The 13,194-nt window shown below is 40.2% G+C and overlaps 1 protein-coding gene across 7 annotated transcripts in view; it reads right to left on the bottom strand.

The window, feature by feature from the left end:
* LOC121287145 (tyrosine-protein phosphatase non-receptor type 1-like) overlaps positions 1–13,194 on the bottom strand; it is a 129,870-nt gene that overhangs the window by 36,366 nt on the left and 80,310 nt on the right. For all 7 annotated transcript variants that reach the window (XM_041204723.1, XM_041204725.1, XM_041204721.1 and 4 more), the window contains one exon: positions 6,262–6,352. Coding sequence is in view for 2 of the 7 variants with exons in the window: in XM_041204721.1 (XP_041060655.1) it covers positions 6,262–6,352 (91 nt within the window). In the remaining 5 variants the exon portion in view is untranslated. The remainder of the gene's footprint in view (positions 1–6,261; positions 6,353–13,194) is intronic.

Genomic DNA, 13,194 nt, shown 5'->3' with positions numbered 1-13,194 from the left:
AAACCAAATAGACTGTGTTAGGGAAGGAAGGAATGTAGATAGAAAGTTTGTAACCTGCGAGTACTCATGTGGGATTGAGTTGAGAAGGCTGGAATGACCAGGCAGTGCATAAGCTCTTAAAAATATATTGGGGAAATGAAACAAAGAGGACCACAAGTACATATGAAACATGAGTCAATTCTCATAGTATAGGCCCTCAGACATTCTTAAGCCTTCTGGACGACTAGTCAGACAAGACTATTTTGAATTATATAGATTTTGATTACAATCCTCTTCTGATCAGGCCATCTTATCAAATCAGTATTCCTTCCTCAATCTTCCATTTATATATTATTCTTAATGCTATGAATTTTGGTCTCTGTCTCTGCCCTAAATCTCAATTTATTATATCTCTGTAACTTCATTCCTGGCACACCAGTCTATCTACTCTGTTCTATTATTTCATACTTTTAAACATTTCAATCAAATTAATTCCATCTGTTCGAACAAAATCAGCCACCTTTTTCCAAGTCAGTTTTTTTTTGTATTTGTATTTCCTCGTACTAGCAGAATCCTAGTGAATGTGCTTTACTATCTATTGCATTAACATCCACCCTATGCTGTTGCCACCCACAAGTGCAGTCCACTTTAAGATAGGTCCCCAATTAAATCTTAATATATACATTCATTACTGCTTGCCATTTAACCCAATGTTCCATTGGTTTATTTTTTTAATGGCCTTACCCACTTCAGTTGATGCTGAACACTCAAACTCCCTGGTCGTCCACATATGCAGTTTTCTCCAAAAGCATAGGCTCTGTTTTTAAATGAACCCAAATGTACTACCTCACATTTACTGGTATTGAGTGCCATCTTCCACATTTTGACCAATCTGTCCTTAATTTCCCCTTGCAGCTTCATCTGATTTTCAATTATTTACTGTTTAGGAAATCTGCAAGTTTGGACACCACTCCTTCTTTTCCTATGTCTACATTACTGCACTCCACTGGTTGGAGTCCTATTTCGCACAAAAGGAAGATAGTTGTGGTTGTTCAAGGTCAGTCATCTCAGGTCCAGGACATTACTGCAGGAGTTCCTCACGGTAGTGCCCTGGCCCAACCATCTTCAGCTGCTTCATCAATGACCTTCCTTCCATCATAAGATCAGAAGTGGGGATGTTCGCTGATGATTGCACAATGGTCAGCAGATCAGGTCGGATACAGAAGCAACCCATATCCAAATGCAGCAAGACCTGGACAATATCCAGACTTGAGCTGACAAGTAACATTTGCGTACACAAGTGCCAGGCAATGACCATCTTCAACAAGAGAGAATCTAACCATCGGCCCTTGTCTTTCAATGGCATTACCATCACTGAATCCCCCAATATCAACATCTTGCGGGTTATCATTGACCAGAAACTGAACTGGACTAGCCATATAAATACTATGGCTACAAGAGCAGGAGAGAGGCTGGGAATGGAGTGATGGATAATTCACCTCAACTCCCCAAAGCCTGTCCACCATCTACAAGCCACTAGTCAGGAGTGTGATGGAATACTCCCCACTTGCCTGGATGCGTGCAGCTCCCACAACACTCAACCGACACACAGTAGCAGCAGTGTGTACCATCAACAAGATGCACTGCAGGAATTCACCAAGGCTCCTTTGACAGCATCTTCCAAACCCACAATCACTGCCATCTAGAAGGGCAAGGGCAGCAGATAGATGGGACCACCACCACTTGGAAGTTCACCTCCAAACCACTCACCATCATGACTTGGAGTTTTATCACTGTTCCTTCACTGTCGCTGGGTCAAAATCCTGGAACTCCCTCCCTAACAGCACTGTGAGTGTACATACACCACATGGACCGCAGCAGTTCGAGGTGTCAGCGCACCACCACCTTCTCAAGGAAAACTAGGGATGGGCAATAAATGCTGGCCCAGCCAGTAAATAAAAAAAATACAGTAAATGGGGAGCAGTCTAAGGGCAGAACCATATAGAATAGCCTACCACATCCAACTACTCCAAGAAACTGCTCTCAAATCATACCGTTTCCTCCTTTTCATTTGCTAAAGAAGGATCATCAAGCACAATCCTCTTTCCTGATATCTGCATTAGTTTCTTCAGAATATGTTGTCTTCATCTAGATTTTTAGAATTCATTCTTGGGGTGTGGGCGTCGCTGCCTAGGCCAACATTTATTGCCCATCCTTAATTTGTCCTTGGAGAAGGTGGTGGTGAGTCACCTTCTTGAACTGCTGCAGTCCATGTGGTATCAGTACACCCACAGTGATATTAAGGAGTTAGTTTTTTTGGTTTTGACTCATTAGTAATGAAGGAATAGTGATAAAATTCCAAGTCAGGATGCTTTGTGGCTTAGAGGGGAACTTGCAGGGGTGTTGTTCCCATGCATCTGCTGCCCTTGTCCTTCTAGGTGGTGGAGGTCACTGGTTTGGAAAGTAATGTGAAAGAGCCTTGGTGAGTTGCTGCATTGCATCTTATAGAGGGTATCCACTGCTGCCACTGTACGTCGGTGGCGGAAGAAGCGAATGTTTAAGGCGGTAGATGGAGTGCCAGTCAAGCGAGCTGCTTTGTCCTGAACATTGTCGAGTTTCTTGAGTGTTAATGGAGCTGCACTCATCCAGGCAAATGGAAAAAAAAGTATCCCAAACTCCTGATTTGTGCTTTGTAGATTGTGAACAGGCTTTGGGGAATCAGGAGGGGGTGAATTATTCGCTACAGAATTTCCAGCCTCTGACCTGCTCTTGTAGCCAGAGTATTTATACAGCTAGTCCAGTTCAATTTCTGGTCAATGGTAACCCCCCAGGATGCTGGTACTTAGGGATTCAGCGACAGTAAAGTCATTGAATGTCAAAGGGAGATGGTTAGGTTCTCTCTTGTTGAAGATGGTACTGGAGATATTTGAGTAATTTCAATTCTGAAAATACTGAAATTATTAACACATTATAATAACTGACCTGGGTTAGCTTTGTCTCAGTTATTGAAAGTAGATAGTATATTGGCCGTTGGTTAGATCTTCCCTTTTATATCTCTCATCACAGTTTAGCAAGTTCAGGATTTACCACCCCCTCAAAATCCTTCTCTTTTGTATGACATGAAGATATGCTTACTTAAATGATTTTTAATCCACTGGCCAAAACTTGGACTTGAACTTTTAAGAACAGACTTTTTAAACCATCAGGGTGACTAGAAATCACAGCCAAAATATGGCTGCCCCAAATGGCGTCACTATGCAATCCACTTTATTGGGATGGAGACAGTAGGTCTTGAAGACTTCACCAGAGGCAATAAACCCTTGAGGAATGTGAAAGGCCCTATCTCCTGTGCTAATAACAAGGCATTAAGGGAAGCACCTGAGGTTCAACTGTTGGAGACAACACATTAAATCTGATCACTTTAGGCCATGGGACAATGGCTAAGGTAGCTTTTACACAAGTCAATCAAACTACCTTCTGGAGAACACCAACAGCAGCCTTCTTTGGATTCCCTCTCCCCACCCCCAACAGTGGTGAGAGCAAGTCACATGACCTGAAAACTCCTTTTGTTTGTTAAAAAAGACACATTTTACAGAGTTAAAGCTGAGAGGCTGAACTGAGAAGCAGCTGAAGCTGTTGAACCCTGCTCTCTCTCTCCCTCCAACCTTCCCAGCAAGCCTTGAGCTCTGTTTGTTGATCAGGCCAACCAAATACCATTGTGAACAGAGACCTTTCAAAACAGAAATTCTGCTCAACCCCACTGTCTCCAGAGAACAACCAAATTAACTGCCACAACTTTAAAATCGAAACATCAGGATCACTGAAAGAGCGCATGACCATTAGAGTCACCAAGGCACTGACTGTATATTGCTTTCACTTATGGACTCCCAATTTGATAAACCTATCCCTCCTCACACTGTAATATGTACTCGTGTGTGTGTGTGTGTGTGTGTGTGTGTATGTGTGAGCCCTCCAAGTGTGTCCATGCATATGAAAGTTGATGTGTATTTTAATATTTTACCCAGATTGGTATAAGTACAATAAAACTAACCTCTTCTTTTGTTAAACTCAAGTAAATTTGTCCGTTTGGTCCTTTTATGATCACAGTGCGTAAAGAGCTTTCAGAATTAGTAAGTACATCTGTTTAAATTTAAAACCCTGTTATGATCAAATGGGGAGTAGGAAAAGGAGGGAATCATTTCACCTCTCCTCAACTGGTCGTAACATGTAGAATAATTCACTACTGTAATATTTCTTTGAGATTCTCTTCCATTTGCTTTCCTTAGTTTCTTGTATTCTCATTCTAAGTCATACCCATAGGCTTGCCTGACAACCAGCACCAGGTGGCGACGATCAAAGCCACCATCATAAAATGCCCACCCCTTTACACACCACTCTAAATCTTGGCAGCCAGGTCAACTCAACTGAGCTGTCAATCCAACATCTAAAATTCCCCATGAAGGCTGTTTTCTTTCATTGCTTTAACACTGCTTTGCCCCAGCTCAGTTCATTACTGAAAAGTAGTTATACCTTTGTTACCTCTAAACCTAATTCCATCAATGCTTTCTCTACCAACATGCTATTCCCCACCCTCCATAAATTTACACCTTGTCTAAACTTTACTGTTTCCACCTGGTTTTCCTCACTTATCACTCCATTCTTCAATTTCCTAAATTGAATATGCCATCCTAAATCTCTCCACCTCTCCTTTTAAAGATCTTCTTCGAACCCATCTTTTTGGTTAAACTTTTGTTCATCTCTCCAGATCTATCCTTGGTTAGGCATCTGTTCGCCATACGCCCATTTACAATTGCCTTGGGACTTTTTCCATTAAAGATTTAGAACAATGTAGCTTGGTGCAGGAAAGAGAATTATACAGTGGACACAATTGCATGAATAATATCTCTATATCTGAGACAAAAGAAACACATGAGCTCCTTGAATATTTGGAAGAGGGGCGAGAACAGTAGTTGAATGAAACTCTGTTCTGTAGAAAAATTGTCCTTATCCTATAAGATCATCCTATAGGAAGAAACTGTCTGACTGATGAAAACAAGTATGGTAATACAGCATGTGGTTAAGACGGATCTGGCAATTGATGACTAGGCAATTTGTACCAAATCTATTAGAGTTTGAACCCCCCTGATTTGACGGAGTAAAGCTGGTGACTGTTTCAATATAGGAGCTGACCATGTATGATTTGCTAGGAACAAGGCCATCCAAAACAAGGAAATAGTTAAGCAGGTTGACAGTGGCCAAATTAGTGTGACCAGTGGAGGGTTAAATGGTAAGGAATGGGACATGTCTGAGTGAGTTTGAAGGGAACTGGGGAAAAGTTTTTTTCATGCGTGGGTGAGAATTGCACCATGAAAGAAGTTAGGATATGGGTAATAACAGAGACAGGACAACAGCAAGTGATTACCTTGTTGAGCAGTACAAAAGGGGACTAAGACAGATTACCAGGTTAAATAGCCAATAATGAGTGGTGAACGTTATATGAAAAGTGTGACTGGGAGAAGACAAGATGCAGTTTGAGGGGTGGGAAAGAAGAGAATACGAGTTGAGCTGATGCTTTTAAAGTTTACATTTCGGCAATTTATTTATGAATAAATGAATTCTGATCATTTGGAATACGATCAGTGAATCTTCATCTTCACACGAGGTAGTACAGGAGTCAAAACTGTGGACATAACTTCAAGCAAGTAATTTTTCATGAAATCACAGACTGCATTCTTCAAAACTGACAAAATCACAACTTTGTAAAACTATTTGATCGAATGAACGAACTGTTAACCAGTGGCCATAATTATGACTGATGGGCAATAACAGTTGGAGTATATTTATTAAGCAGATTATTGTATTTTTCTTCTAAAATATACACCGATTAAAAAAAATTGAAGTTCAAAGAGTTCCTGCTTACTTCACATTTATCAGTTAGAGGGCAATTGGCAGGTTGGACAAAGGACAAAATCTATAGGCAACAGACCAAAGTGGAAGTGCAATGAATAAGTCATTTTCTCAACATACTTTTGAGTAGTAAGAAGTGTCAAACATCTGGCTTAGAACAGAGATGCAGTCAATAAATGCACAGCTTTTAAACCAATAATTTAGAGTAGCACTTCTAGGCATTTGTTAACATATAACACTTCCACCTCTATTTTTCAATTAATATTTAGCATTGCTGGAATGCTTCACATTGAGCAAATTCCACTCCAGCAGGAAATCAAAATGTAATACATGCACACCTTTTGCAGTAATTAAGACCTTTTCCCTTGTACTTACATGGACTGACATCTCTATATCTGTTCCGATTTCTATTTTCTGGAAGCTTGGCTACTTTACAAGGGAAGTCACTGGCTTGATGTCGGATTTCCTGGAATTGCAAAATGGGAAATATTGTAAAGAGTCATGTACATTCCAGGACATTCTTACAGTATAACCGTCTGCACAACTGCATTAAGGAAACAGAAGAAAACTGGCAAGTCACTGCCCAAGACAATAACTTAATTAAAACAGTAATGCAAAAAGCATGAATGGCCATCAAATTCCAAAGAAATGCAAAAGGGGTTGACTGCAAGGAACTGGAATTGTCCTACAAAATGTGCATTTGTGTAACATACAATGAATTATTTCATATTTCAATGGAATAACATTACCAAACTGATTTGTCTTGCCAGTGATTTAGACTCTATAGTGTTATTATTTCTACAAGTTGATTTAGTTTGATATTAAGCTTTCTCACCCCAAGTTATGCAGACATATTCACAAGAGAGCCCCAAAATGATGAAAAGAAGAAAACCCTTTCAGGGAAGATACTAGTTAACAGTATATACCCTTCTATGAAACAGACTGGAGATGCAGATGGGGGCAGGGAGTAAACAAAACCAGAGCAACTTGCTTTCATTTTCAGACTTGCACTTTCAGCTTCACAACCAGTCTTAGTCTCCATTTTGCAGCTTGGTGAGAAATTTCAAGGAAATAACAGATCCAAACAGGTCTAAAAATATGCTGGTATGTTTGCAGCCAGTGTTAAACTGTCACTCCTCGTCAATTTCTCTTGCCTTCCTCCAGAATCAATTGCTGAAACACACTCACCTTCACTTTTGCTCACAAATGCATTCAGTTCAAAAACCCACAAACCCATTACGTTTAGTTACAGCAAATACAATAACTTCCCTTAACAGAACTTGAAGCTCTATCTAATCACCTCCTATCTGGAGGATAAAGTGAACACAGCTATACATGAAAACAAAGTAAAATATGCAAGTGAAATGTAGAAAAGGAAATTAGTCTAATAAGTGACAGGTTATTAGAACAGATATCTATAAAATGCTGGACTAGAATTTCAAAAGATTACTTGTTGCAATGTTCATTGATTGTTCCTTGTTGGCCACAGCACTCTGGACAAGGGAAAGAAAGAAAAATGCCAGCACCCCGATCTTCAGTGTACAATGATCTCAAAAGAAAATATGAGTGCTGGTTACTGGGTTTGACTGAAGTTGGATATCATGCCACTGATGATTAAACCTTGCATGAATAGTAGCCAATGGGACAAATATGAAGCAACATTATGGAAAAGTCACACACCATTCTTCACAATTGCTGGGTCAAAATTTCAACAGAATGAGAGCATAATGCATGAAATTAGCACCATCAAATATAATTTATGCACAACAATATAACCATTGTCACACCAACAACCTGCAGTTATAGCATCCATAACTGAGTAAGATGTTCTAAGGCACTTCTCAAAGAGGCCAAGTCATCTAGTCCAGATGGGACACATTCTAGGTTGTGGAGGGAAGCAGGGGTAGAAATTTCACAGGCACTGGCCTCAATTTTCCAATTCTTTTCAGGGGTACCAAAGGGCTGGAGAATTCCAAATGTTGCATCAAAAACAATGGGGAGAACAAACCTAGCAATTACAAACTGACTGGCTTAACATTTGTGGTTGGAAGTTTTTAGAAGTGATAATTTTGGGAGAAGTTTATCAGCCATTTTGACAAACATCTAAGGTGAACCAGTATGGATCTGAAAAGGTAAATCACATTCAACCACCTTGATTGAGATTTTGATGAGGCAGAGGGGGCAGTGACATATCACAGACTTCCAAAAGATGTTTAATCAAGTACTGCATATTAGGTTTATAAGCAATGTTGAAGCCCAAGAGATAAAAGATACAAATTGGCCATGGGACAGAAAACAGGAGTTGTGATGAATGGCTGCTTTTTTGGATTGGAAGGTTTTATGCAGTGGAGTTTTCCAATGTTTAATTAGAAGCACCAAATAAAGAGAAAAGAGAAACTTTTTTCCAATGGCCGAGGGGTCAATAACGAGTGGGCATTGATTTACAAAAGAATTGTGGGTTGGGGGGAATAATTTTTTATGCAATATGAGTGCACTGTCTGATGGAATGGTTGATAATGGGTTCAATAATAGCCTTCAAGAAGGGAATTAGATAAATACATGAAAGAGAAAAAAATGAAGGGGAAGAGTGAAACTAATTGAAGTGAAATTTGAAGGAGCTAGTACAAATTTAATGGGCTGAATAACTGCCTTCTGTGCTGTACTATAGTTCAGCTTTCTAAGAATATTAGGCTACACTATTGAAAGTGGAAAATTGATAGTAAAGAACAACACAGCAAATTCCACTACCCAGCTCTCCACAGTTACAGTAATTTTGGTTTTAGAATTAATAGTTAGTTTTGCCTGTGCTGGAATGATTGCAATTGCATCATGGAATGGTTTTTGATACATTTTATTTAATTACAGAGGATGAGTAGTACTTGTTAAAAACAGCTGATTTTTACCCAAAGGCTTGGTGATGCTTTAATTAAAAGTTTTGGACTCAAGCTCCAGTCTAGAAACTTAAGCACATCATTTAACTTGACACTTCAGTACTGAGTGTTCTGCAATGCTACAGGTGCCATCTTTCCTTGCAGAAGCACATTTACCACCTCAGGAGGGCATAAATAATCCCATGGCACTCAAAGAGCACAGGAGTTCTTCCAGTCCTGGCTAACATTTAGCCCATGAACAACATTCAAAAAAGATAGTTGTTTATTTCATTGCCATTTGTTGGACCTTGCTGTGCACTGGGAGCCACATTTTCTACATCACAACAGTGACTTCATTAGCTGGTAAAGTGCAAGCACGAGATTCTGGAATAGACTGTCATCCAAAAACCTGAAGGGTTTTGATAAAGTAAATAAAGGAGAAACTGTTTCCAATAGAAGAAAGGTTGATAATCAGAAGACTGATTTAGAGTGTTGACAACTATCCAGGATGCAACAAGAATTTTTTTTAAATCAAAGTATTTTGTTGTGATCTAGGGTTCCTGAAAATATGCTGGAAGCTGATTCAGTGACATTCATAGATTTAGATAAATATTTGAAGGGAGAAAAATTACACTATAGGGAAAGAGAAGGGAGTGGGACTAATTGGGTATCAACAGGACAGGCAATAAAAAAGGCAGTGGAGTTGCATTGCTTGTTATGAGTAAATTAGCACAATAGTGAGGAAAGATATTAGCTCCGACGTTGTGGAATCTGTATGGGTAGAGCTGAGAAATACTAAGGGGCAAAAAATGTTACTGGGGGTTGTATATAGACCCCCAAACTGTAGTGGTGATGTTGGGAATGGCATTAAACAGGAAATTAGAGATGCATGCAATAAAGGAACATCTGTAATTATGGGCGACTTTAACCTACATATAGATTGGGCAAATCAAATTAGTAACACTGCCGTAGAGGAGGAATTCCTGGAGTGTATACGGGATGGTTTTCTGGACCAATATGTTGAGGAACCAACTAGAGAACAGGCCATCCTCGACTGAGTATTGTGTAATGAGAAAGGAATAATTGGCAATCTAGTTGTGCGACCATAATATGACAGAATTCTTCATTAAGATGGAGAGTGGTGTAGTTGATTCTGAGACTAGGGTCCTGAATCTTAATAAAGTAAACTATGATGGTATGAGGTGCGAGTTGGTTATGATGGATTGGGAAACGTTACTTAAAAGGGATGACGGTGGGTAGGCAATGGCAAACTTTCAAAGAGTGCATGGGTGAACTACAACAATTGTTTATTCCTATCTGGTGCAAAAGTAAAACAGGAAGCGTGGCCAAAACATGGCTTACAAGGGAAATTAGAGATGGTATTAGATCCAAGGAAGAGGCATACAAATTTGCCATAAAAAACAACAGACCTGAGGACTGGGAGAACTTCAGAACTTAGCAAAGGGGGACCAAGGGATTGATTAAAAAGGGGGAAATAGAGTATGAGAGTAAGCTTGTGGGGAACATAAAAACTGACTGTAAAAAAGTTTCTATAGGTATGTGAAGAGAAAAAGATTGGTGAAGACAAATGTAAGTCCCTTACAGTCAGAAACAGGGGAATTTATAATGGGGAACAAAGAAATGGCTGACCAACTAAATACATACTTTGGTTCTCTGTCTTCGTAAAGGAGGTCACATAACATACCAGAAATGTTGGGGAGCACAGGGAGGGAGGAACTGAAAGAAATCAGTATTAGAAGGGGAGTGATGTTGGGGAAATTGATGGGACTTAAGGCCAATAGATCCCCAGGGCCTGATAAACTACATCCCAGAGTACTTCAGGAAGTGGCCCGAGAAATAGTAGATGCATTGGTGAACAGTTCCTACAGTTTGGAGGGTAGCTAATGTAACTCCATTATTTAAAAAGGAAGGTAGAGAGAAAACAGGGAATTAGAGACCTGTCAGCCTGACCGTCAGTAGTGGGGAAAATTCTAGAGTCCATTATAAAAGATTTAATAGCTGAGCACTTGGAGAACAGTGGCAGAGTTGGACAGAGTCAGCTGGAATTTTTCGAGAATGTAACTAATAGAGTTGATGATGGGGAGCCAGTGGATGTGGTTTATTTGGACTTTCAGAAGGCTTTTGACAAAGTCCCACACAAGAGATTGGCATGTAAAATTAAAGCACATGGGATTGGGGGTAATGTATTGAGATGGACAGAAAACTGATTGGCAGGCAGGAATCAGAGAGTAGGAATAAATGAGTCTTTTTCCGAATGGCAGGCAGTGACTAGTGGGTTACCTCAGGCATCAGGACCCCAGCTATTCACAATATATATTAATGATTTAGGTGAGGGAACTAAATGTAATATCTCCAAATTTGCAGATGACACAAAGCTGGGTGGGAGGGTGAGTTGTGAAGAGATGCTTCAGTATGATTTGGACAAGCTGAGTGAGTAGGCAAATGCATGGCAGGTGCAGGATAATGTGGATAAATGTGAGGTTATCCACTTTGGTAGCAAAAACAGGAAGACAGATTATTATCTGAATGGCTATAAATTGAGGGAGGGGAATTTAGGACTGAGATGAGGAGAAATTTCTTCACCCAGAGAGTGGTGAGCCTGTGCAATTCGCTACCACAGAAAGTAGTTGAGGCCAAAACATTGTACGTTTTCAAGGAGTTGGATATAGCTCTTGGGGCGAAAGGGATCAAAGGATATGGGGAGAAAGCAGGAGCAGGCTATTGAGTTGGATGATCAGCTATGATCATAATGAATGGCAGAGTTGGCTCGAAGGGCCGAATGGCCTACTGCTGCTCCTATTTTCTATTATGTTTCTAACAGAATGGAGCATAGAATGAGGTCTCATTCTATATGTTGTATTGTAATATGGTTTATCATTCACAGTTTACTTGCAATACCAATAAAAGGCAGTACCATATTATTTTCAATTTGTGACAAAATATCTTACCAATGAAAGTTTACTAAGAATTTGAGGCACAGAATTAAGGTACAACAGAATAGTTACTTAATAGCAGGAACATGGAACATTAAATTTATATAAAAAGTATGCTTTGACTAGCTTGCTCATTAGAGTTTTACAAAACAATTTGGATAGATTTGTGCATCAGAAAATTGATGGCCTGAGCAGCCATCAGTGGTATTCTCAATATGCACTTGCACTGAAATGTTAACTTGCATTTTCTCTTAACAAATACAGGTTACTTGTTGCACTTTTTAAACATTTCCTGGCCAGAACCTTGGGGTCAGCGTGCAAGGGTGGGCCCTGCTTGCTGATGTGTAAAATGATGCGCGGTGACATAAAGCATGTGTACCGACATCACCACGCATCATTCAGATCTTCAGTTCGGCAGGCACACTCGGGAGTCAGCTGCGCGCCTGCTGAACTGTCAAAGGCCTATTAAGGCCATTTAAACACTAATTAAGATAATTAACGGAGCTGCCCGTCCAACCTTAAGGTTGGCGGGCAGGCGAAGAGCCCAGGCGTCCTTTGCATTTATCATGAAACCTCACCCAGAGGCGGGATGAGGTTTCATGAAGGATTTATAATTCAAATAAATTTCTTTATTAAAATTCATTGACATGTCCCAGCTCACGTGACAATGTCACATGAGAGGACACGTCTGAATTTTTTTTCCCTCTATTTTAATTTTTGGAAATGAAATTAAACTCCGAGGCAGCTCCGTGCCTCAGGGAAATTTCTGCGCCCTTTCGTGCTCATGTGCAAAACAGCGTAGGCCCCGACTCTCCCTCCCCCACTGCCTGCCCGCCCGCCCAGGGAGCGCTCAGCACTTATGGGTTTGCGTCACGCTGGGCAAGCCTTAATTGGCCCGCCCAAGTAAAATGACGGCGCGCCCACCCACACCCGCTCAACCACCCCGATGGGCAGAAAACTCTCTTCAGTGTTTCCCAGCACTTGCATTTATTTATACTGCTCAGTTGGACAATCTAAAATTGCTGCTTTTGTTTCACACTGCTGAATTCACTAGTGTACTTCACGTCAAAGATACAAAAGATATTTTGTTTCCAAACCTCTAGAGAGTTGAGTTTAAAAACACTTTGGTAAAAACTGGGATTCAAAAAGTTCATTCAATACCCACTTAAAAGAACCAGTGCACTGGAAGTTAATGTTCTAAAGCTGGCTGAACCACAAGTAATACTCCCATATTGACCTTAAAACTGTTATAAATACCTAGTTCATGATTCAGAGTAATATTTTAGTGGTAATTTTTAGTTCCAGGAAGATTAAAATCAACATGGAAAATGGGATAAGAGCAACTAAAGCAGCTTGAAGACTAGTGCACTGAAAGATTGGGGCCATGTTGACTTAATGGGTTAACAGCCAGGGCCAGGAAGGCTACAATTAAATTTAAAAGCATTGTGAGCCCTGGAAGACTGCAGTCATAGAGGTGGCTAGGG

Source organism: Carcharodon carcharias, chromosome 14, assembly GCF_017639515.1.
Source record: "Carcharodon carcharias isolate sCarCar2 chromosome 14, sCarCar2.pri, whole genome shotgun sequence".
Lineage (NCBI taxonomy): Eukaryota > Metazoa > Chordata > Chondrichthyes > Lamniformes > Lamnidae > Carcharodon > Carcharodon carcharias.
This window is presented reverse-complemented; position numbering and strand designations above follow the sequence as displayed.